This window comes from Zingiber officinale, chromosome 5A, assembly GCF_018446385.1.
Source record: "Zingiber officinale cultivar Zhangliang chromosome 5A, Zo_v1.1, whole genome shotgun sequence".
Classification (NCBI taxonomy): Eukaryota; Viridiplantae; Streptophyta; class Magnoliopsida; order Zingiberales; family Zingiberaceae; genus Zingiber; species Zingiber officinale.
The window spans coordinates 145,960,083-145,986,108 of record NC_055994.1 but is presented as its reverse complement, the minus strand read 5'-3'; the positions used below and the strand labels follow the sequence as shown (position 1 = coordinate 145,986,108).

At 36.4% G+C, this 26,026-nt stretch overlaps 1 protein-coding gene across 4 annotated transcripts; it reads left to right on the top strand.

Annotated features, from left to right (window-relative positions):
- Positions 1–812: 812 nt before the first annotated feature.
- LOC121982260 (peroxisome biogenesis protein 22-like) lies at positions 813–19,545 on the top strand. Of its 4 annotated transcripts, XM_042535245.1 has the most exons (10): positions 813–1,064; positions 7,438–7,674; positions 7,754–7,801; positions 12,689–12,745; positions 12,827–12,928; positions 13,609–13,674; positions 15,652–15,753; positions 18,232–18,334; positions 18,733–18,849; positions 19,302–19,545. In XM_042535245.1, exons 1-9 carry the CDS (start codon positions 921–923, stop codon positions 18,831–18,833), a joined length of 960 nt encoding a protein of 319 aa, XP_042391179.1. In that variant the 5' UTR covers positions 813–920; the 3' UTR covers positions 18,834–18,849; positions 19,302–19,545. The 4 variants fall into 4 exon arrangements, with proteins under 4 accessions (XP_042391179.1, XP_042391180.1, XP_042391181.1 ...); XM_042535246.1 differs by lacking the exon at positions 18,733–18,849; XM_042535247.1 differs by lacking the exon at positions 18,733–18,849 and having other exon boundaries at positions 18,232–18,380.
- Positions 19,546–26,026: the final 6,481 nt, after the last annotated feature.

The following is a 26,026-nucleotide window of genomic DNA, read 5'->3' as shown; positions in this document are numbered from 1 at the left end:
TTATCCCTCAACATCCTTTTGAGAGTTAATGTCGCCAACATCAGGCATGGTCAATCAGAAGATCGTACGACAGAAACTTCCACTGTCACATCAGATATATGCTCGGCCCGTTAAGGTATTGTGTTAGGGACACTTTACTAATAAGTCTTTTCAAGGGAAACTTTGAGAAGCACGCTCGCCTTGGGGAGCGTGCACGGGCGTTACAAGATCTCTATATAAAGGGGGAGTTCAAGTATCAGCAGAGGTACGCAATAGACACTATTTGTGCTACATTATTCATTTTTGTTGTTGTACCGCCTTCTACTTCATCCCCAGTGACTAACTTGAGCGTCGAATGACCAACGCCGGAGACCCCTTTCCTGGATCAGCACTAACGTCATCTATATTGCAAGGTAGAACGGAGTCTATAGACAGTCAATGGGAGCGCCACATCCTTAGCTTTCTATCTTATCAACTTTCAGATAAGATCAAATATATTAATATAATAGATATATCGCACATGGATCTCACATTTTTTTTTTTTTTTTTTGATAAAATGATGAATCTTATACCTTAGAACCAATAAAAATACTCTTATAATAAACCTGTTACCTCTAACTAATCATTAATTCTTCTTTTATAAAAATACTAAAAGTTTCACTGGATTTTTCATTTGAATAATAAAAGCTCTCATTTATTCTCTAAATACTTCTTTTTCAAAGATTTTTTAAAATCTTCTTGGAAAAAATTTGCAAGGGTATCTATTAAAATATCAATTGGTAATGGATGAATTTGAAAAGTCTTAATTTGTTTGGGATATTTTCATTAATCAATAAAAGGGGAAAAAAAGAGACGGGGTCAGCAACGAGATGCGAAGAAGCTTCCCCTTTTGAAAGGGGAAATGGCCGATGCGAGGATTCTCATCTGAGAACCAGTAAAAGATGGTCGCGCCTCAATCCATGATGGGATCCGTCTCCCAGTCTTCCGACGCAGATAAGGGGGACGAGCTGCGCGATCTGATGCAACGGTTTATGGCGTCGCTTGCGGAGTTCTCCCAACGCTTGCCCTTTGATGTAGACTTCCAGGTTCGGATCTTCTTACGTCCTTCAATTTTTGACTCTATTTGGCGTGGTTCAGAGTTTCACTTGCATTATTTGATTCTAATTCGATTTTTTTGTGAGTAAGCATTTTAAATTTTTGCTACCACGGTGAGGTTCCTGATGGGATTTGTGGGGTGGGGTGCGAGATTGAATACAATAAAATGGGACAAAGTTGGCTTTTGGATTTCTAGTTGAACTGAACTGAGATTGTCTCTTAAAAGAGATGACTTGAACTTACCAAGCCTCCAATCTTAAGAAAGATAGTTAGCATGTTAGCTAGTCTGAGTGTCTGAAATAAGAATATAGGCAAGTTACTTGATCGAATAAAAATTTGGATTTTATTTAAACTATATGTGAATCAAATCATGCTGTTTAGTTTCTTGTATCACTGTGCTTGATGATGCATAGTCTCAAAGAATTTGTGCTGTGTTTAACATAAGAAAGATGTATATATGTAGTTTCTAGACATGATGAGGAAAAGTGGCTTATATCCAAGATGTAGCTCCAATGGATTATAAGATGTAAGAAAATATTTTAAGATTGTTATGATCTTAATAATTATGCTGGAGTGTTAAGGGGGGTTGAATTATTGGTGCAGCGGGGCCGGCAAGAGGGGAGGGGTGAATTGCCTGTAAAATAAAAATACCCTCCTCAAAACTTTCAACTCTAAAATAACAACAATAAAATTAAAACAAAATAACAGAAAAGTAGCAAGACTCAACGAGTTGACTTGGTTACAACCAAGAAGGTTGTTAATCCAAGGCAGTTGGAAAATGCACTAAGAAAGTCTCCTTCACTGTTGGCGGAGAAGCCTTTTTATACACTAAGAAAGCTCACAAGTTGGTAGAAATTGATTACAGAGTTGATTGTTCAATTTCCTAGCTCTAGGGGTCGTTATATAGTTCCTGGAAAACTTATCTCGAGCTTTGAAGGCGCCTCCAACGAGGTTGAGGGCGCCTCCAGCCGAGTCACAGATAAAACTTTATCCAAACTCGAAACAGTCATCTAAACTGGGTCGAAGGCGCCTTCAATGGCCTTGAGGGCGCCCTCAAGGCAATGAGAGCGCCTTCAAGACTACAGGCAACGCAGGCGCCTTCAACACTTCGTTGAAGGCGTCTCCAGCTTGCTTTTCCAGCTCCTTTTGACTCCTTTTCTTCTTCCGAAGCTCCGATTGCTTGGGTGATTGCGGCCAACCGAAATAGGGCTCACCCGAACCCAATTTTCAACTTTCTCCTCGGCTTCTCGTCCCTCGAACGTCGCGCACGTTCTTCTCGTCCACCGATGTACTCTTCCGCAGCTCTTTCGTCCTTCAAACGCACCGAGCCCGTCGACTCCCTTCCCATGCCGTCCTTCTCGCTAGCTGCGTCTTCTTGCGCTCCTAAGCTCCTGCACACTTAGACACAGGGATCAAATAACAAAAAGGACTTAACCTAATTTGGTTGATCACATCAAAATAACCACGGGGTCCAACAATCTCCCCATTTTTGATGTGCATCAACCCAAGTTCAAGTTAGGGAAAACAAACAGATAAGTAATTTAAAGAAATTACTAAACTAACATTTTAAGCAAAAAGGTTGCAATAAAAGAATTTACAACACTAAGTAAAATTAAATAAATAATAAAAAAAAAATATTAACTCCCCCTTAACTTGTACTTATCCCTCCCCCTTTGATCACATCAAAAAAATGGGGTAATAATTTTCAATAAATCATTAAAAAAATTTCATAAGTTTTTTCAAACACAAATATTTTAGAAAAAAAAAATTAATCAGGAAAATTTTCTAAGTAAAAGAAAATTTCTAATTTAGGCAATTTTTAGAAATTTTTTTGAGAAATTTCCAAAAAAAAATTGTTTAAAGAATTTTCTAATTTCTATTTTCATGCTTTATCAGTAAGTTAATTAAACATGTTATTTCAATATTTTGGCTTCCAGGCAGTGGCGAGGCACTAGGCCTTCTTGATTATTGGAGCAACAAGCCAACAACCACTTTCTTAGACAAAACCTCAAAAGAAATTAATTGTTTAATTTTTCTTGCTGAAAGCGCTAACTTAGAAAATTTTAATCTAGATAGGTTTTTGGAACCCAGTATAGGTTCCTTCCTACCAGATTAATCAAAAACTTAGGGGGTATATAACTTTTGTGAACTTTTCTAAGTTGTCCTTGATGTTTTCTAATATACCAATTTAATTTTCCATAAATTCTAATTTTTGATTTTGGAAATTTATTTAAGCATGCATTTTTCAATTTTTCAATTTTAATTTTCAATTTTTCATTTTCTGATTTTAGATTATCGTACATCTCAAGAGGACATGCTTTCGCTAAGTTTAATTTTAACTCGTTGTTTTCTTTTTCTAATTTAACTAAATCTTTAGTGAGTACTTTAATAAACTGAAAGAACTATTTGGGAGTTAGAGAACGTACCTTACTTACCTCTATTTCTGATGGTCCCCTTCATCGCAACTTTCTTCTTCTGATGATCCTCCCCCTTCATCTATGCTCATCTCCGAGCTGGTTTCTTCAAAGATTTGATGGTTGACCATCAGTGCTACTCCTGAGAATGCTTCGACTTCTGATTCCGAGGATGACGATTCATCCCATGTAGCCTTCAGACTCTTGCGCTTCGAGGACGTCGGCCTTTGAGACTTCTCCTTGTCCCTTTTCTTTAGTTTTGGGCAATCATCCTTGATGTGCCTTTCCTCGTTGCAGTTGTAGCATCGGACCGTCCTTCTGTTGCGTTGATGCATTCTCGACTGCGATCTAAATTTATTAGTCTTAATAAACTTATTTAATTTTCTTACCAATATCACCGCTTCAGTTTCATTGATTGACGCTTCGGAGTCAGGATCGTCCATCTTGGCTTGTAAGGCAACATTGAGATCTGATTTCTCTATTTGTTTCGGCTCTGCAATTCGAGACTCGTGAAGTTCGAAAGTAGAAAATAAATTTTCTAAAGTACTTACCTCAATGTCCTTAGAGATATAGTAAGCATCTACTAAGGACGACCACTCTGGAGTTCTTGGGAAGACGTTAAGCGCATACCGGATAGAATCTCGATTCGTTACTGATTCTCCGAGATTGGTCAGTTTAGTTATCAGCTCATTAATTCTCGTTTGTAGTTGCGCTACCTTTACGCCGTTGTTCATCCGGAGATTTGTCCCGGAGAATGTCGCGCCTTGCTAATTTCGCTTCTGAGGTGCCTTCGTGGAGCTCCAAGAATTTTTCCCAGACTTTGGCGGAATCGTAACTTCCTATCCGACTTACCTCCTGGGGCGGCAGCACGCTGAGCAGATGGAACTCTACCTTTCCGTTGGCCACGAAATCAGCTTGCTCCTTCTTCGTCCATTGGTATTCTTCTTTGTCTTTTGGAGCTGTAAAACCATATTTCATAGTTATAAGAATATCGAAATCCGTTTTAAAAAATACCTCTATTCTTCGCTTCCATGTAGCGAAGTCTCCGTCGAATTTCGGGGGATGAATATTTGCACCGACCATCGTTTTGATCTTTGTGTTTCAGTCGGCGGTTAGTCTTTCTAAGGCGGTCTCGCTCACAAGTTGCTAGGAATTGATTACAGAGTTGATTGTTTAATTTCCTAGCTCCAGGGGTCTTTATATAGCTCTTGGAAAACTTATCTCGAGCTTTGAGGGCGCCTCCAACGAGGTTGAGGGCGCTTCTAGCCGAGTCACGGATAAAACTTTATCCGGACTCGAAACAGTCATCTAGACTGGGTCGAAGGCGCCTTCAATGGCTTTAAGGGCGCCTCGGACAAGGTTGAGAGCGCCCTCAAGGCAATGAGAGCGCCTTCAAGACTGCAGGCAACGCAGGCGCCTTCAGCACTTCGTTGAATCTCCTTTTGACTTTTTTTATTCTTCCGAAGCTCTGATTGCTTGGGTGATTGTGGCCAACCGAAATAGGGCTCACCCGAACTCAATTTCCGGCCTTCTCCTCGAGCAGGCTTCCGACCCGACTTCTCGTCCCTCGAACACCACGCACGTTCTTCTCGTCCACCGATGCACTCTTCTGCAGCTTTTTCGTCCTTCGGACGCACCGAGCTCATCGACTCCCTTCCCGTGTCGTCCTTCTCGCTAGCTGCGTCTTCCGCTCGACTTCCTGCGCTCCTAAGCTCCTGCACACTTAGACACAGGGATCAATAACAAATAGGACCTAACCTAACTTGGTTGATCACATCAAAATAACCACGGGGTCCAACATGAATATCTTCTAAACTTGCACTTCTCTTACACTTAGTACAAGAATGAACAATGCTGGAGGGGGGTGGTGTTAATATCTTCTAAACCAACAAATAAAAAACCAAATGTTTGACCTCTCTAATAAATCAATACAAGAATTGACAATGCTAACATAGTAGTTTACATGATTTGGACTCTGGTTCTACTTTATGGCCTATTAATCCGTTAGGTGGATCGTGCTTGGTAAAATCTCCTTCAAATGAGGCATAAAAATCTTGTATGAGAGTATATCCTTTTATAAGATATAGAAATGAAGCACAATAAGAAGATATTACCAGAACTTGTAGAAGAAGGCAATCGACAACCCTCAATCACGTTTTTCTTAGCCACACAATGTTGGAAATTTAGAGTCAATTTCGCACACAATTCTCAAGAGAAAACATGCCCATGGCTTACATAGGGAAGCCTTCAATGACTAGTTTTCAAATACATTCAAACTACTGAAATCTACGGTAGTGAAATTCAAAAATTATTCATTGCATGCCAACAATCAATTGTTCAGTTAACTTAACAAAGGTTGACTCAATCTTCTCAAGGATCTCAACTTTGCTCAACTTATGCCTCGTAAGTCCATGTAAAACTCTAGGATCAAGCTTGACTACAAACTACAACTGGGAATTTGTTGTTCCTTAGTCGACTGCTCTCTGCAAGCTAAACTAGGTAGCCCTTACTTAGTCTACCCATATCATCCTTGATATATTGTCCAAAAGCGTGAATCTGAGATTACACTTTACACATAATCTCTCAACTCACTATTTTTCAAGTCTTTAAGTTGTGGTAGCTTTACACCCAAGAGTCTACCTCCCCTCAGGGCCTTAGTTCTTCGATTTCATCAAGCTCTCCAAGCTTCACATGTCATCTTCACTAGATCACCTATATAGTCCATTTGTTGGGTTGTCCTAGAGTTCATCTCCTTGTAGATCATTAGTCTTTTGAATGCATCAAGATGTCTAACATGCCATTCTTCACTATGTTACCTATGGAGCTCTCCTCATTCAAGGTCATCAAAACTCAGAACTTATTAACTGCTCCATGCTCCTCGTTATAGAGTCCACCTCGCTAGTATTTTCTAGTCTCTCTGATGTCTTGTATCATCCTTCGCCGATCACTTCCAAGTCTACCTTGTACCTTGTATCATTCCTTCAAGCCAAACTAAACCAACTTGCCTACTCCAAGTCAATCATCAACTTGACCTTGTCGAGTCACAAAATCCATGTGCAACTTGTAGGATACTTGTAAACTTAATGCACACAAATAACACTGGCATCCCTAATTTAAACCCTTTACCAAATACATAAACATCTTAGTTGAACCCAAATTCTTGGGGCATAATTGTACAAACAAAGATGGCATGAGCATGTCTAGATGCAGTTAATAAATGCTATAGTTGGAGGAGTTGAATCAACTAGAATGAAAAGCGTAAGGGGTAGAGAGATAGATATGAGAAAGGGCAGTCTGGTGCACGAAGCTCCCGCCATGCGGGTCCCGGGGAAGGATCCATTGTATGCAGCCTTATCCTGCTTTTTGCAAGAGGCTATTTCCAGGATTCGAACCCGTGACCTTTTGGTCACATGGCAACAACTTTACCGTTGTGCCAATACTCCTCTTAGAGATAGATATGAGAAAAAATAGTAAATATAATTAAAATTATTATGTTGATTTTAAATTCATGTAGTTGACCCCAAGCCTACTGATGATGATGAAGCTGAAATGAGCTGTGAAATTCTATCATGTATTAATACTTGTGGAAGTAAGATTATATATGAACCAGGAATATATTGAGTGGTGATCCAATTTCTTGTGATTGATCTCTGACCCACATTTTAGGATGTGGGTAGCATTGGAAGAAAACAAAAGCAACTTTGTACCTCACATCTATATTTTAGGTTGTGGGTAGCATTGGAAGAAAACAAAAGCAACTTTGTACCTCACATCTATATCAGTTAATATCCATGCCATATAATGTTCTTTTCTATGCATAGAATATTGTAAAATATCATACCTTCTTTATGCATGACATGTTAAACTTTTTTCCCCGTCTTTTTATATGATCTCTTGGTGAGAAACCTTTGTCATAGTGACTCAAGTGTGTATTTTTTGTTGGCTTCAGAAACTTCGTTCTATCACAACTCTTGCTACTCTGGCGGTTACGCTAATTTTTGCATGGAAGCTTTGGAGAACAATTCCAGACCAACAATTAAGGCAGCGTAGACGACCTTCCACATCATCTAGCTTTTCTACTAACAACTTACATCCAGATACAAGCCTCCGATCATCTGAAATTCGCTCATACTCTGGAGATTCAAGAGCACAAAGATCTGTTAATGAATTCATCCAGCCATTAGAGGTATTTTAATGCTTTCATCTGATGTATCTAAGCTTAACAACTGTCAGCTAAGGCTTACCATCGTAATTACATTTTGCAGCTTTCTTTGGAGCAACTAGTGAGACATAGGTTGAATGATGGTCGTAAGGTGATTGTTAAATTTTGCATTTTACCTATTTGATAGTGTTTCTTATCTATCTTATTATTCGTCCTGTAACCTAATTTGCTTAAATCTGAGGGAGGTCTGTTGTCAGAATGCATTATGAAAGTGATATTGCAAACAATCTAAGAATATTTAAAAATACTGTGGACCAAATTATTATTTACATACTTTTAGTCTAAGAGTGTTTGACTGAACAGTTTGTACTCTCATCCAATTATTTCTTTTATTCACATCCACCACCATACAAATGCTTTTGGTATTTATCATTTCAACTTAGAACTAGTATTTGACTAAGAAATTAGATCTGCTTCCATATGGCTCGTCTTTTTTTTTTTTTTTTTTTTTCACTCATTGCCATGCAATATGACTTGATTTATGATTTGATGCTTCAGTGGTTGGACCGAGTATACACTAGATTGCTATTTTAGGCAGTAGGTGGTATGCATATTTTTAATTATCATGAAGTTAACAAAAAACTTAAAGGATGCTTCAATTTAGGTTTTAGTTTCATTGACATAGGGTTGCAAAACCCTCTAAGAATTGGATTTCCTAAGAACACTACAAACAACAATAGAACTCCTGCAATGGCAAAAACTGTCACAGATGTCCTTCAACCGCAAAACTCCATTGCAGTTGGCAATGTCACACACATTGCGACTGAGCCATTGAAAAAAAAAAAACAGCCCGATGCACGAAGCTCCCGCTATGCGGGATCCCGGGAAATGATCCATTGTACGCAGTCTTACCCTGCTTTTTGCAAGAGGCTGTTTCTAGGATTCGAACCCATGACCTTTTGGTCACAAAGCAACAACTTTACCGTTGCGCCAAGGCTCCCCTTCTTCAAATTGAATCGTGATGGAATTTATAATGTAGTTTCTATCGTGAACAATTTCACTATTGCTGTCGAAGATTGAATTCTGTGACAACTACTATCGTTGCAAGTTATTGTAATTCATAATGCCTGGTGTAGGACATGCTCCCCATATTGGTCTAAGCTTTTCACATAGTTCATCTAACTACACAAAGCATACATATACCATTATTATTTACATATTTCCCTCAACATATGAAGAATCTCCCAAAGAAAAGATGATATACATTCATTTATAACTACCTTTAGTTAAGTTTGTAGGACTTTTGGTAGCGGCTAGAGGAGGGTGGGGGTGAATAGACGCTCGTGAATTTTGCGTTTGTGTTCTCATCTAAAAGAATTAGTACATAGCGGAAAAGATAAAACAAACTTAAATACAAGAACGAAGAAGAAGCCAAACTGATATAACGTGGTTCAGAACTCTGGTTCTTACTTCATGGACTACGATCCATAAGGTGGATCACTCCTCACAATAACCACTATCTTTTTCCTTCTCGGAGGCCTTTTGAAGGTAGAGCAACCTCTTACAATCTTATAATCCGGTTCTTGCAAGCAAAACAGAAAGGATACCAATATACAAGCAAAAAAGAAATAAAATGAATAAATGAACTTTATAACAATCAAGGTCTTGCTTTTCTTTGTCTTTGATAACTTTGGATTACTGTCTGGAAGCCTTAGAATGTAATAACACTCACCCAAAGGACCTTCAAGAACGTTGTTGTAAAAGGCCTTTGTAAGCCTCCTCACAAATCTAAAAATCATTGGCCAGTCGCCTAATGAACCTCTGGTCGAATGCTTCACCGTTCCATGTCAAAATTCAAATATTTAGGAATAGCTTTATCCCAATAACAACTCTTTTATGGTTTCTTGACTTGGCAGCAATCGACTGCTATTACCATCCCAATGGATTGCTCTTAACTAGTCGACTGTCCAGTTGACTCCTCAAACATAAATATTTTGTTTGTTTTGATTTCTGCCAAAGTTGACTGCTCAATCGACTAACTCATTAGTCACTGCTAAGCTACATCAATTGACTCTGTTCAAATGCTAAATTTGTCCAAATCATAACTTCGTGGTTTTAGATTTAGTAATCGACTAATACTTCTTCACTAGTTGACTCATACTTTGATTCCAACCTTAAGAAGGCTGAATCTGTACTGCGCCAAAAGACCTCATGTCTCCAACACTTCCTCATCTGCCTAGTATATGTTGACCTCAATTTATTAAGACTTCAGTTGCCTAGATACTACTCATCTTTGGAACTTCACCCATTGCCTAGTATCCAACCAACTTTGACTTTGTAGGACTTCACTTTGCTCAACTTTAGGTCAACCTTGACCTACTAGGGCTTCCATTGCCTGGAGACCTATCCTCGAGGAACCTGACTTACTGGGACTTCATTTGCCTAGAGTTCACTTTTTTAGGACTTCAAACTTGTGTGACATCAGACAACCTTGGGTTGTCAGGACTCCCATCACTTGCCTAACATCCAATCCTCCACGATCTGCCTAACATATGTCATCCTTGGCCTATCTAGACTTCGCACCAATTGCTAGACATCTAGTCCTTGGTGACCTTCATCGACTTCCATTGCTAACACCTATTGGACTTCTTGATTATCAAGTGTTTGGTCGACCTCGACCCACTTGACCACAATCATAAACCTTGACCTCCTTAATATAATCAACAAACATATTGCTTAAAGATTAAAACTCAAATCTTGGTCAATTTGATCATAGGTTGATTTCACCAACAAAATTAGCTTTTATTGTTTGTGAGTTATTATTATATATTATATGTTCTTACAATAATACATCAACTTTTTAATGAAGGTTTAGGTGACCAACTTAACTTAGGTAATTTAATTAGGTCAAATGAGCATAGAAATTTTAATTTTTATTGTAGAATTCAAACTTCAGAAGTAAAACAAACTTTAAATGGGATGCACAATGGAAAAGCCGTTGGACCAGATGATATTCCGATAGAGGTATGGAAGTGCTTAGGGAAACACGGTATTGAATGGCTTACAAAATTATTTAACATGATATTGAAAACGAAAAGAATGTCTGATCAATGGAGGATAAGTACTTTAGTTCCCTTATATAAGAACAAGGGAGACATACAAAATTGTGCAAACTATAGGGGTATTAAACTAATGAGTCACACTATGAAACTTTGGGAAAAAGTAATAGAAAAAAGATTAAGGAAGGAGACCACAGTGACAGAAAATCAATTTGGGTTCATGCCTGGAAGGTCGATAATAGAAGCTATACATCTCCTTAGACAATTAATTGAAAAATATCGGGAGCAAAAACAAGATCTACACATGGTATTCATTGACTTAGAAAAAGCTTATGATAGAGTCCCAAGAGAAATTATATGGAGAATTTTAGAAAAGAGAGGTGTTAGCGTAACATATATTGAACTAATTAAGGATATGTATAAGGATGTAACGACCAAATTAAAGACTTCAGACGGAGTAATCAAAACATTTCCCATAAAGATAGGGTTACATCAAGGATCAGCCCTAAGTCCCTATCTTTTACACTAATTATGGATGAACTCATTGCATACATTCAAGACATAGTATCATAGTGTATGTTGTTTGCAGATGATATTATTTTGGTAGATGAGACGCATGAAGGAGTAAATGCTAAGCTAGAATCTTTGAGGGAAACACTAGAAGTGAAAGGTTTTAAACTTAGTAGATTAAAGATAGAATATATGGAATTTAAATTTAGCAATATTAGAAGTAATGAAACAATTGTTAAGAGGAGGAATTGAGAGAGATTTTATATAGGATCATTTTTATAAAATGATGGAGGGATTGAGAGAGACGTCTTACATAGAATACAAGCAGGATGGGTGAAATGGAGGGGAGCGTCGGGTGTTTTATGTGACCGTAAAGTACCTCTTAAACTTAAAGGTAAGTTCTATAAAACCGTTGTTAGACCTGCTATGTTATATGGAGCTGAATGTTGGGCTATGACTCGAGCACATGAGCATAAGATGAGAGTTGCAGAGATGAAGATGTTAAGGTGGATGTGTGGACATACGAAGATGGACAAAATAAGGAATGAGAGCATTAGAGAGAAAGTCGGAGTTGCATCTATTGAGGACAAACTCCGAGAGACACGTTTAAGATGGTACGGACATGTACTTAGACGACCAATAAATGCTCCAGTTAGGCGATGTGAAACTATGATAAACATGCATATCAAACGAGGAAGAGGAAGACCAAAAAAGACTTGGTTAGCAACAATAAAATAAGATAAAATTTATTTAAATATAGATGATGATATAATAGAAGATAGAGCTCAATGGCGTAAAAGGATTCATACATGTACATGTATTATACTTAGAATGCCATATACTATAGTAAAAGGATTCATACATGTACATGTAAAAGGATTCATACATGTCAATAATTTTACTTAGAATGCCAAAGTCATTACCTTGTGATCTTGTAGTATGTACATGTAACTTTTCTATTGAATCAAGATCAACTTGCCTTGTGATCTTGATGCAATATAGTCAAATGCAAGATATTAGGTATTAGCTGCAGCAGGTTTAGTTCTGCGTTTGGTATCCCTAAATTAAGATTTTATGATGAGTCTATATATACTTGTGTAAATTCTATAGCTTATTCTATTGCAAGATACTTTAGTAAATACTGCAAAAGACTTATAAATATGTTATGCTTTCTGTGTATTGCAATTTTTGCTAAAGAAAAGAAAATTATTATAAATTTTCTAACAGTGAGTTGAACTTTGGTCATACAAGATCATCCACACTTTGCTTTTACTGTTGACATTTAGATCATAAATATACATATATGATGTGAATGTGTCTGTCGTATTAAGAACTAAGAATGCACATTTGTCACAATGGGTATCGTATTTATGAATTGGAGTAGTCATTTAAAATGTGGACTATTTTAGTTCATGTTCTGTTATCCACTCAGTTGTATGTTCTTTACGTCATGTCCTGTTCTCTTATAGGTAACATGTCAGTTACTGGGTGTAGTTCTTGATGAAACAACTCCAGAGGAGCTCCAGGTCAGTGACCATCCCATCTTGCCTTGTCATCTAAGATGACCATCTACTTAATGTAGTAACACTCCTAGTATTTTCTATCAGACACGTGCAACAGTCAGGTCGTCTGTGCTGGAAGTCCTTTTGCAGATCTCAAAATTCTGTGATGTTTATCTCATGGAAAGAATCCTTGATGATGAAAGTGGGGTTAGTGTACCTTTTCTGAAACTAAGAATTCATTAGATTCGTTTCTGGCATATTTTTGGGGTCTCGCATGAGTATGATACTAAATGCAACTAGTTAAATGATGATTTTTTCATCAATCTTAACTTGAACACAAGATTCACATATATACATATGTGTATGCATATCTATGTATGTATGTGTGTGTACATATTTCTCATGCCTATAATTGCACATGGTTTTTCCATATATTTAGTATCCCCTGTCAAATCAATTAATTATGCCTTCTATTGCAATTTGCTTGCCCTACAATTTTGATGTGTATAGCACAGAAAAAAGGATGAAGAGAAAAGAACATAAATGTTTGTCATGCTGTATATCCTTCACTGTATTACCAGCTTTGCTGACTATGTCTATCCATCCACTTCTTTGTATCAATGCAGTAAACAGATAACTTTATCCACATAAAAGATTATTTTTGCTGTCATTCCATTATAATGCCAAGATCCTTACTGCATTTAGTTAAGCTAATTTAAATCTTTAGGGATATTTTTGGCATCTAGGTGTTCTCTGTGATATAGGATCATAATTGCTTATCAGTGTTGATAATATTTCTGCAGGATTTCTTACTGTTGTTAGTAACTTTATCCTTTAATGCTGTTAATGTAAAGAAAATTTGGTTCATGAAGAACTTTGTGACACAGGAAAGGGTTCTTTCAGCGTTGGAGGATTCTGGAGTCTTTACTTCTGGTGGTTTGGTAAGAGATAAGGTGGGTGATCTTGTTTCAAGTATTCTATCTTGTCTCCATCCTTATAAAGGTAGAGAAGCTGGTTTATTGTCTCTTGGTTGATTTGTTTAGCTTTGGTATCTTTCATTTGCTCGCTAGGAAGTTGTCTTGTGTACAATGAGTAAACTAAATACGCATTCTCCAGTCTTCTTCAAGAAATGTTAAATTGTTGAGCAGTATTACAACTGTTTCAGTAGCATTATGCAGTCTAAAATTTGTTATCCATTTTGATTACTACTTTCCAAGGTTTACAGATTCTGACATGGCATAATTTTGTGCGTTTCCAATGAGTTATTCATGAATTAGAGTCCACTTTTTGAAATGTGAAGGTTCACTACAAGTCTGATGCAATAGTTCATTTTTTCAAGAAGGTTATGACACTTCACTAGTGGTATGTTTGGTTCATAGGAATAGCTACATTTGGTTGCAAAAATTACCGTAGATACTTATCCATAGTTATTTTAAATTCATAAATAATAAATAATAGTCATTCCTTGCTCTATTCCTGGAACAACTACTCTTTGTCTATTTCATCCTTTAAATAAAACATTTGATTGGCTCAACCGAGCAGGCCAGAAAGGTCGATTGGGTTGGGTAGGCTGCTAGACAAGCCAGGTAAGCCAAGTAGTCTGGTCAGGCTAGGCCGATTGGGTTAGTTCAGATCGGGTTTGGACGGGCCGGATGGACTAGTTGAGTTGGTTAGGTCGGGTGGGTTGGTCAAGCTAGGTGGGAAAGGCCAACCAAATTAGTTTGGCAGGTTGGGCAGTTGTGATATGTTGGGTAGTCCAGTGTGCCAAGCGGACTATGGTCAAGTAAACCATGCAAATAAGACGAGTCATATATATTATTTTTTAGGGATTTTTTATTGTGAATATTATTCCATGTATATCCTTTATGACTTTCCTACCAGTCAACTACAAGGATAATTATTCAAGACTACTCTAGTTGATGAACTAAGTTAAGGAATACTTTTTCTTTGTCTATTCCTTGTTCTTGTTCATTATATTACGTAGGAATAACTATTCTATTCCTTATCTATTCCAGTCTAATACTTTTGTAGGATTTGATTAATACCCTTATACTAGGCAGTATACTGATCAGAAAGATAAATATTTACACTATTAATTTTGTTTTTGTACAACTGGTAATTGGTTAGGCAGTTAAAAATTTTGGAATTGACCTGAAGACACTGATATTGGATGGAAATCCTAGCTTTTCAATGCCACTGATCAGATGTTTCACCAAGAGATGTCAGTATGTCAGGTTTTCCGAATGAAAGTCGCGCAGTGCCTTCATCATTCATACTTGTAAACCAGTGTCCTTTATTATGTGCTTCTGAAGTCTATCTGGGACTTGTAAGAGATCCCTCGAGCATTTGATGCTGCTCCTTTTCAGCATTTCAGTTTGGCTTGCAGATGCAGTTTGTTTATTATCTGTTAGAGAGATAATCAGCTTAACTAACAAAATTAGTCTGGAAGCACAATAAGTTTCTTCTATTTTTAGAAGATGACTTGGACAGTTTGTTTGTCATATGTTAGAGAGATATTCAGCTTAACTAGCAAAATTAGTCTGGAAGCACAATAATTTTCTTCTATTTTTAACTTGGATTCATGATGCTCATTTTCATACAGATCCATTTTCCAGAAGTTCTCTAGGTTACTAAAGTATTTACTGCCAAGAGAAGTAAACTTATTCTATCTCATGAAAATTGAAATAAAGTTCTTAATTAAATTGCCAGTTCGTGTTTAATATTCACATTTTGATATGTTTTTATGGAACCCAGTGGTTCATGTTTTCTTTCTTGAGTGTCCTTGAGTATATGCTCAAAATAGCTTATTTATCTGTGAATCATGGAACTTGTGCTTCATTTTCTGCATCCTCTGTAACATTAAGCATAGCACAAATAAAACCTTTTCTGTCATTCTGATCGTTCCAATCTTTATTTTCTCTGATTTGTAGGTTCTTTTCTGTAGTACAGAGAATGGGCGCATATCATTTGTTCGACAATTGGAACCTGATTGGCATATTGATGCAAGTACTGAAATTGTACACCAGTTGACTGTAAGTAGAAGTATTATGCTATTTCCTATTATTTTCTACACAAATTGTTAGCATGATTTCTGGAAAGTTTCAATCTAATTCTGTATGTGGCTATTTGTTTTTCTGTATATGATTGTGATATGTTGAACACTTCGTCTGTTATCTGACCATATCATCCTAAGCTTGAACTTGGGTCGGGACAAACAATTGTATGATTACTGCACAGTCCAAACCCTAGAAGAATTGTATGATTACTACACAGTCCAAACCCTAGATTATTCTTTTGATCCATTCAGGATCCTTTATCTGATAGGCTTATTCACGACTACCATTAGCGTGATTTCTGTGAAGTTTCAATCTAACCGTGATTTGATTTCTGCATACGAATGTTCTTCTGGGAATAATATGGTTGGTACCAGCCTTGTCTTGTTTGGTGTTTGTGAGACAAAGCCCTGAGATTTGAAAGCAGAGGTGAAGCAGGAAGCTTCACCTGCAAAACACAATAAGCTTTGGCTCCTGGGATGATCTGTGTGAGAGGAGGAAGGGCTTAGGGAATACATGAGGTATCGTCAAAGGCCTTTTTTCCTGCTTAGGCTTCCTAAGCACCTCACATCATGAAGGGATGGCATTGCAAGGCCGCAAGGAAATGGAGGGAAATTAGCTCACCCAACTTTGAGAGTGGCAGTCCACTCCTTTACGGACAAGCATAGGGATCCATTCACTCCAAATGATTTTAGTTTGATTCTTACCAGGTTTGACTTTATGATGGTAGAGAACAAAGGATATATGGCTTGTGAACTTGAGATGGCTGTGGAATTATATTGAACGAAGTAGTTCTTCCATGAATGCATCACAATAAGTTTTTTCCATTATGATAAGTTATTGGAATCATCGCAACATACTGTGATGCGTTTGAACGTGTCCCAAGTGTGGCGATAATGTTATATTGAAATCTTATCATTTAGGCCAAGCATCAACAATTAAATTTTGTTATAAAACAATACTTTAAATAAAGTACTATTATATAATTCATCTCAAATTATATAGTAAGCAGTCACTACAACAACAATAATAACCAAGTATTTATCTCACTAGTAGGGTCAGCTATACGGATCCTCCTATGTCATGAGGCTCTATTACCTACTTTATTCTCATCTATATTTAAATGAATTTATTCCTATTTTATCGTTGCTAACTAAGTCTTCTTTGGTTTGCCTCTTTCACGATTAATGTACATATTTGTTATAGTCTCACATTGTCTAATCAGGGCATTTATTAGTTGCCTAAGTACATGTTTAAACCATCTTAAATGTATCTCTTAGAGTTTTCCTTTAATAAATGCTACCCAGACTTTCTTTCTAATATTTTCATTTCTTATAGAGCTCATCCTTGTATGTCATCTAGTTTAACATTCTTATCCCTGCGACTCTCATTTTACTCATGTGCTCGATTTATAGCCAACATTATTACAAGTCTAATCCTCATTTTGTAAAACTTTCCTTTAAGCTTTATAGGTACCTTACAATCACAAAGAATACCAAATGTCTTCATGGGGGATATTTGAGGGGTGATTGGAAATCACCGGGCACAAATTTCTGGATATTTGATTGGTGGAGTATTTCATTGTGAAAGTTGAGATATTTGAATAGTAGGATATTTGAAGAATGATGTGGAAGTGGGGGCCACAAATACTTGAGAGAAATATCCCTAGCCATTGTGGATGCTCTTAGAGCTTTCAGTGAGCAGTTACTAAACCAAAAAGAATAGTAGATGAGGTTGTTTTAATTTTGTTTCTTGGCAGTATCAAGAAAAATATGCCTCTGAGACATACACAGCTCTTTTTGAGACATTTCCTAACCACTTGATTGAGTTTCAATGTTTTCCATTATGTCTCTTCACATTTTGATGTCTATCGTTGATCTCTCACAGGGTCAAGCCATTTAAATTCTTTGGATGTAACCTTTATGGAAATGGCAACTATACTTTGCAAATGTGATTGTTACTGGGTTACATTTGATTGAAATCGAATATTTGATATTCCTATAATTGGGTTCTCTATGAAGTCAAAGAAAGATCTATATGATTCGTTGACAGCATTCTTTCCATCTTTCCAAGATTTTACATGATCCACTTGATTGAGCCTCATTTTACAAATGCCTTCTTTACCTCAAGTTGTCAGTGTTGATCTTTCACAGAACTAAGTGACTTCTGTCCTTTAGGATGTAATCATCTATCGAGCATACTAACTATTATTCTTTGCAACTGTAATGGCAAGTACATCTAATTGAACCCATCACTTGTACTCTTGACTTGGCCATTGAGAATGGAATGCCTCTTTGACCAATCTGTTAAATTAGTATACTTTCCTCTATTTTTTCTTGGATCAATATGATTGAGGTTAAATCTTTGAAATTCTGTCTTCATGTTCCATAAAATACACTGTCTTTCATTAAATTTCAGTTTGAAAGTCAGTTGATATGTCTCTTTTCATGGCTGCAGAGATTCATCAAATATTTACTCCATGTGACACCAGACGGACCTCAACAAACGGCTCCTAATGTGTTCATTTCAACTAGTTTGGAACAGTTCTTTGGTGATCAAGGTCGAAAATAAGTTGCATATTTCCTAACTAATCTACTGAGGATCATGTAAGCCCATCATAATCATGTTACATTTTATTTAGCAGACAACTATTTGCATTTTGCACTCGAAATGGGTTGACACTTAAATATAACTGTGATATGATAGTTTATGAAACATTCGTGTATCAGTGTATGAGCAACAAAATGGGACCAAAATTTAAACAACTATAGTAACAAGTTGTAACTTCTCTCGATCACTTCCTGATTGCTTTTTGCATACACACAGTGTTGGACCTCTAGCTAATTAGCTGTTGCATACTTCAATAACTTTACATTTAAGCTAGACATTTCTTTTACTTTCCTGTGTATTGTTTTGGATTAAAATCAAACATTTTACTGGAATATTGACATTGTGTAGGATACCCAATTTTCAGTAGTTACATACAAGTCCATGGAACACAGAAAAGCAAGATGCCATTACAGTTATGTAATGTAAGGGATGAATCAAATTCTCACTAAGCTTCAAAACTACAGGGTGTGTTAGTGCTAGCATTCTACAGTTTTTAATTCTCTATTTGCTTGAATCAGCTATCCATGTTAGAATGGATTCCATCAAAATGGCAAATGTCTTTCTATCACACACGTAAGCTCTCGAGCTTTCGTCTCTATGCCTGTTCTATGTTGCGTAGATTAAGGATCATGGGCTAGTTTAGCACTAGAATACGTTCGATCTGCCCAGTCGTTTGGTGGATCCAGCAGACTATCTTTCTTCTCCACTAGATCTAGGGTGGTGTACTAATTTTTCAGTTTCCAGTATTCGTAAATTGACATTTGTGTAGTCTAAAATTCTGTGTTATCGGCCAAGTTTCGCATCCTACAACTGACTGTTTACGGTTATACCGACAGTGGTTGTACTGCATTTTGATTTTCCGCTGCTACATAAACAAATTTTCAGGTTCTTATCAGCTTTTTTATTGTTCATAGCAGATGAAAGCCCATGCTACTCTTCCTGATTGGAGCTATTGGAATTTTGTCCATAGTTGTCCATTGATGAATGACCAATTTTTATTGTCTTTATTTGCTAACTTTATCGCTCTGTCTGTATGTCTAGTGCACATGTTTGAACTCAGATTTTGCTGCTGTCATCACATTTTGAACGAATGTATTCTTGTAAATTTTTCTGCCATATTGTGTGGAAGAGGATTTATGTGATCTGCTTTGGATTTTTTTCCGAGATTGAAGCCAGAGTATCATAAAAAATTTCAACTTCAAAATTTTGAACCTGAATAACTTGGCCAATCAACTCTATTTAATTTTTATTGTGTGGTATTATTCTTTTATTCTTTAATAAAATAATTAAATAAAAATTTAAATCACATAATATTAGTATTTTAAATTAAACTCGTAATAGCAAACCTCGTTTAAATTATATGATAATAATATGTTATAGATTTAAATATTTAAATCTAAGTGTTTAATTATCTAAACTATATCTTAAAATCATAATTCAGGTTCACCGGGTCAATCTCAGCTCAGTTGGAATCTGAATTTTTTTCCGGATTAATTTCTGATCCGAACCTTAAAATCTTTAATTTTAATTTAATATTTTTTTTTTATCAACTCAGATTGAATTTATATTTTACACTCCTAGTGGTATGCATTGACTCAAGATGACAGCCATGGCAACGCACCATACTCAATGACACCACATCAGATCATCTGTCCCTAATTGTCGCTATCCTCGTGTTCCATTCGTCGCCCCTAGTCTACCGTTGGCGGTCTTTGCCCGTCGATCCAATTAGAATTATACCCTAGAGGGAATATGAACTTAGAGGGATTGACACTAGAATCCGTCTGAATCTGAGTTGGGACTTTGATCGATAGTGGAGGAAATCTTATTCAGATCTGATCGGATTTCGACGTCAATCGTACCTATAACGATTCCCCTAGGTTCACCCTCCCTCCAGAATATAATTCTGGTCGGACTAGTGGTTGCTAGCCATCGACGATGGATTGAAGTGACGAGTGGGACACGGGGACAAGAGATTTTAATGACAGAGAATTCGATTTCTAATGACCCTCCGACCATCGACGATGGATTGGAGTGACGAGTGGGACACGGAGACAAGAAATTTTAATGACAGAGGATCCGATTTCTAGTGACCCTAGCACACCAGCGGTAAATGTAAGCTCCTATTGTTTTAGGAAAATCTTTTGATTTGTGAGTTGTGCTCGCTTGGACTTCCCTCACATGGCAACTTGGCGAGGCACGATTGAACATTCAACATAAAAATTGTATGGTCGCATTCAAATATTACAATATGTTATCGGAGGTCTTAGGTCTTCTTATTTGATAATGGACTTTCACATGTTATAAACATTCCAAATTGACTATTAAATGGTATGACTATTTTAAATATAAGATACATTTGTAAATATTTTATACATATAATATTTAATTATATTATAATATTTTTTAAAATCTTGTGTCATAAATAGTGATAGCTAAGACAAACCTACAATATTTTTGTGAATTATTTTAAGTTCTTGCATAGGTTTAAGTTCTTTTAAGTTAGAGTATCTCCAATAGGAGTTTTTTAAAGAAATTTGTGAAATAAAAAAAGTTGAAGAAAAAAATCTCTACTCATTATAGATGCAAGCTTTGTGATTTGTAATTTAAGGGCGGTAGTGAAATTTCAAATCTATTTTTTTTATCTCAAAATTAATAATACGGATGGATAAGTAATTAACGACACACAAAAAAATATAATGTAACATAAAAAAAAATTATAATTTTTTTTATTATGAAGAGTGATAGATTTTTATATTTTTAATGTGATATTGAGATGACCTATTGAAACTAAAAAAAGTTCATAGAACTTTAACCATGAAGATGTCCTTAATTATTGGAATATAATTATTTGATACATTATAAATTTTTTAAAAAATATGACATATAAATAAACAACATGAGAAATTTCTCTAATAAAAGATGACTGAGAAAAGTTTTTTTAAAAAATTAAAATTATTTATTTATTTATTTATTTATTAATAGAGCAATCGTTGCCCATCCTATATTTAGAATTAATTATTTATGTATTACTATCTTCACTGTAAACATAAAAAATTAATGTTATTGTATATTTGTAATCTAGAAATATCAACTAAATTTTATTTTTCCTTGAATAATATTTTTATTGAATTTTTTTTCTAAAATGACAGGGAAGATAAGTCTTTAAAACATATTGGAAGTCACTTGAATTGACCAATATAATGACTTTTATTTTATAATAAATTTTATATGATTTTTTCTCCTCGTATGAAAAAAATAGCTTTAAAACTTGCCACCACAGGGTCATCTGAGCAATTGCTATTTTAGTGTCATGAGATTTTACCAGCCAAGTTAGTTGATTAATTTAGCCAATGGGCTATAGTTTAGTGGTAAGGTATTTAAGTAGGGATGGTAAGTTTTATGTGGGTTTGGGGCTCCGTGGGGAAAACTTGAAATGAGGATGGGAATCCTCGATTTTTCGGGGATGGGACGGGTATGGGAATACTATCCCCATCCCTGAATCCGCTCCGAATATTATTATTATTATTATTAATAAATAATAATATGATTTTTTAAAAAAAATATTAATAATAGTGTTAATATTAATATTAAAAATTTTGAAAATATTATTAATAATAATATTATTAATATTGATATTAATATCATCATTAATAATAATGATTAAATAATAATAATAATATAAATTAAATTTAGGAATGAGACGGGTACGGGGGCGGGGATGGGGATTTGATCCCCGTGGGTTTGGGTTCGGGGAATCCCCGAACCCGAAAAATGAGAACGGGGCGGGGATGGGAATGGCAAACCCGCCCCCACCCCGCCCCATTGTCATCCCTATATTTAAGTTATTATCTAGATATTTACGGTTCGAACCCCAGTTATGATGAATTTACAAGAATTTTTCCTCCAAATGAAGACGCGACTAAAAGATATTGGACTCCTAGGTTACATTTTTTCCATAACAATTTCTTAAACCGTATATTCAAATTTTTATAATACTCAATGTCATGGATGTAAATCTACTAAGCATCTTGATAGTTAGTTGCTTCGTACTATCCCTGAAGCCATGGTACCGTAGAATATTCAGATTGTCATTCAGATGCCCATAATTTAAACCCTAGTTACGACATATTTATAAAAAATTTTCCTCCAAATGAGAACATAACTAAAGAATACTGGACTTCTGGGTCACTACGTACGTTTCTCAATTTATCCTAGTGATAAGTAAAAAATATTTATAGGACCAAACTAATTATTTTAAGAATAGTCAATAAAATTAACTAGAATTATCTTTTATTTTTTTTAAATTAGTTGCTTCTTACAAACCTAGACGACTGATATAAATTTAAAACCTCAATTTTAATATCTCAATCTAGAGGACATAGGCACACTTACAATGAGACAAAAAGTACAATAAACTTGATTTGAAATGATTTTGAGATGTCTAAGGCCGTATGTGAAAACTTAACGATGACCTAAGATTTTAAAATCTTAATTGATTTAAGGAAAATTTGCATAATTTAAACTTAATATAATTGATATCAATTTACTTAATCCTTTTAAATTTAATTTATTAAATTAAAATATAATATATTTTCTAACAAATTAAACATCACTCTTTTTCACCTCAATTGGATGAAAAATATACTAAATTATCTTTAAATAGTGCTCAATTAGATGAAAAAAATTTTATTTCCACTCCCAAACTAAATATAATGAATATCAATTTACTTAATTACCCCTCGTATAAGTATACTTCCTCTTAAATTTAGCCTATTAAATTAAAATCTAATATATTTTCTATCAAATTAAACATGATTCTTTTTTCACCTCAATTAGATAAAAAAATATACTACATTCTCTTTAAATAGTGCTCAATTGAATGGAAAATATACTGGATTATTTTTAAATGGTACTTAATCTAGGAATTATATTAAGCGGAAAAAAAACTGTGCTCAATTTTCCACTCCCTAACTAAACATAATAGATACCAATTTACTTAATTGCCCTTCATATTTTTTTAAGTATAAAAAATCTAAAAATGAATATAATTTCTTTTAAATTCAGCCCATTAAACTAGAATCTAGTATATTTTCTATTAAATTAAGCATGACTCCCATTTTCTGCTCAATTGGATGAAAAATATAATAAATTCTCTTTAAATAGTGCTCAATTGAATGAAAAATATATTAAATTCTTTGTAAATGGTGCTGAATTTAGACAGAATTATATTAAATATAAAAAAAACTATACTCAATTTGATATAAAATATATTCGATTCTAGTTTAAATTGTTGAATTTAAGAGAAATTATATCTATCTTTGGACTTTTTTGAACCTAAAAAATATGAGAGACAATTAGATAACGATATTTGTACGAGGGAGTTGAAGCAAATAAAACATACAGGGAATGAAAACAAAGCTTTTTAGATATAGGAATTACATGTGATTCTGTCCAAAAATCGTGAAGACGGAAAGTTGGGGATGTGGCTATTGCATTGACTCAATGTAGACCATGCTCCGATCTGCAAGCACAAGAAACGTTAGTGTCGAGCCACGGAAGGGGTCCTTGACGTTGACCTTCTAACGCTCAAGTCAGTCACCGGCACAAAGAAGAAGGTGGACCAACAGTAGTACAAGCGACAAATAGTGAATCATGCGTTCATGCACCAGTGTATAGACCCCCCTTATATAATGTCCTGGTGGGCGATGTGTGCGCTTTTCGAGGCATGGGCACGTTCCCCAATTGGTCCTGAACACGTGGTCAGGGACACATTCTCCAATTGGTCGTGGGCACATCCTCCGATTTGTCCATCATACGATCCGCATGTATATCATGCCTCGTGTCGGCAACATCATCCCCCAAAAGCATATCCAAAGACACATCAACGTTCTTGCTAATCGACCGAGCTAAGTACTCCTCTGATCGGCCAAGTATTCCTCCGCTTGGAAGGACACAGTTGCTCTTTCATACGACGACGAATTTCAATAGTGCATTCTTACCCGACCGGAATAACATTTCGGTCATCTCCAAGTTCCTTTGCTCCGTGACGAACTTCTGATGATCTTGGTTGCACGGACGCTTCGCTTGGCCCACCTCTTTATCGATCGGACAACATATATCGATCGACCCCTGATGTAGGGCTCCGTTCAGCCACCCTTAGTGGACCTGTCGGTCCTCTGACATTGACCTCCTTGACTTTGACCTCTACGTAGATTACTATCTTCCTCTTTTGACCTACACTTAATGGACCTCCTTTATCATCGCATCTAACATGTAAAGTTAAAGTTTTATTTAGAAATTTTTTTCTAATTTACTTTTGATTTAAATCAAAAAACCTTTTGAACGAGTGAGTATGGCAAATATATTCTAACCTCGAAATTTTATCACGAAGATTCAGTGGTAAATATTTAAGAGAAAACTATAATAGTTGGGAGGAGTCAGATTTCACCATCTCTATGAACCGCAACCAAGCACTTGTCACTTAGGTTCACCCAAGCACTTGTCACTTATGCTCTGTTAACTCCGAGATATGGATAGAGAAAGAAAAAGAATCCCGATAGAAAAAAATCCTTCAAAACAAAGGAAGAAAAAGACAACAGATGAGTAACAAAAGGAAGAGCAAGGCAACGGATGGATAACGAATCACTGCAAAAAGGAAAAAGGAAGAAAGAAAAGAAAAACAAAAAAAATGGATGAGCGCCCCCGACCACCTGCTTATAGGCGAGCTCCCCCAATCGCCTGCTCTCGAGCGAGCGCCCTCGACAGCCTGCTTGCGGACATGCTCCCCCGGCCACCGCCTGCTCGCGGGTGAGCTCCACTGGCCACCACCTGCTGTCGGGCGAGCGCCCTGGACGTCCGCCTGCTTGTGGTCGCCCGCCTGCTCACAGGTGAGCACGAAGCTACCAGCCAACTTGCGATCAACCAACCTGCTCGCTTGCTTGCAGGTAAGTGCGAGACCGCCCGCCTGCTCGTGAGCGAGTCGCCTGCGAGCATGAGGACGCCCGCCTACTCACTTGCTCGTGTGCGAGCATGAGGACGCCCGCCTACTCACTTGCTTGTGGGTGAGCACAGGGCCGCCAACCTGTTCGCGAGGCCGCCCGCCTGCTCGAGTCACTTGTGAGCACAAGGCGTGAAGCTGTTGGTAACAACGACGTAGAGGAAGGAGCAGAGGAAAGAGATGTAGGTTGGATTGGTTAGCGGCGGACAAAAACAAAGGGAGGGGAGAGGGAAGGCTCAGAGGAGAAGACAACGAGGGCGGTGACGGAGATGTGCCAACATGTGAGCAGAGGATGGGCGTGGACTTTCCAGTAGGATCCCTCTGATCCATAAAATGTATACCAGGAGATGATCCATTGTGCGGACCCTTGATTTGATAAATTTCATCTATAAATATATAGGATTCATTCAAATCAAAAATCTAAAAAAATAATCATCATCTGATCCATAAATTATGAATCAAAAAATCCATCCTCTAGGCTTTCCGCCTGATTTTGGAAGGTTGAAAAAAATTAAAAAAATGATCCGTGATGGATTTAATTCATCCGCCCATTATTTGATAAAAAGTAAACAACGGTAAGAAGGGTTAATCCGTCCTTTCTCCTCGTGAAATAAGCACTGAAAAATTTTCTCTACTAAAAAC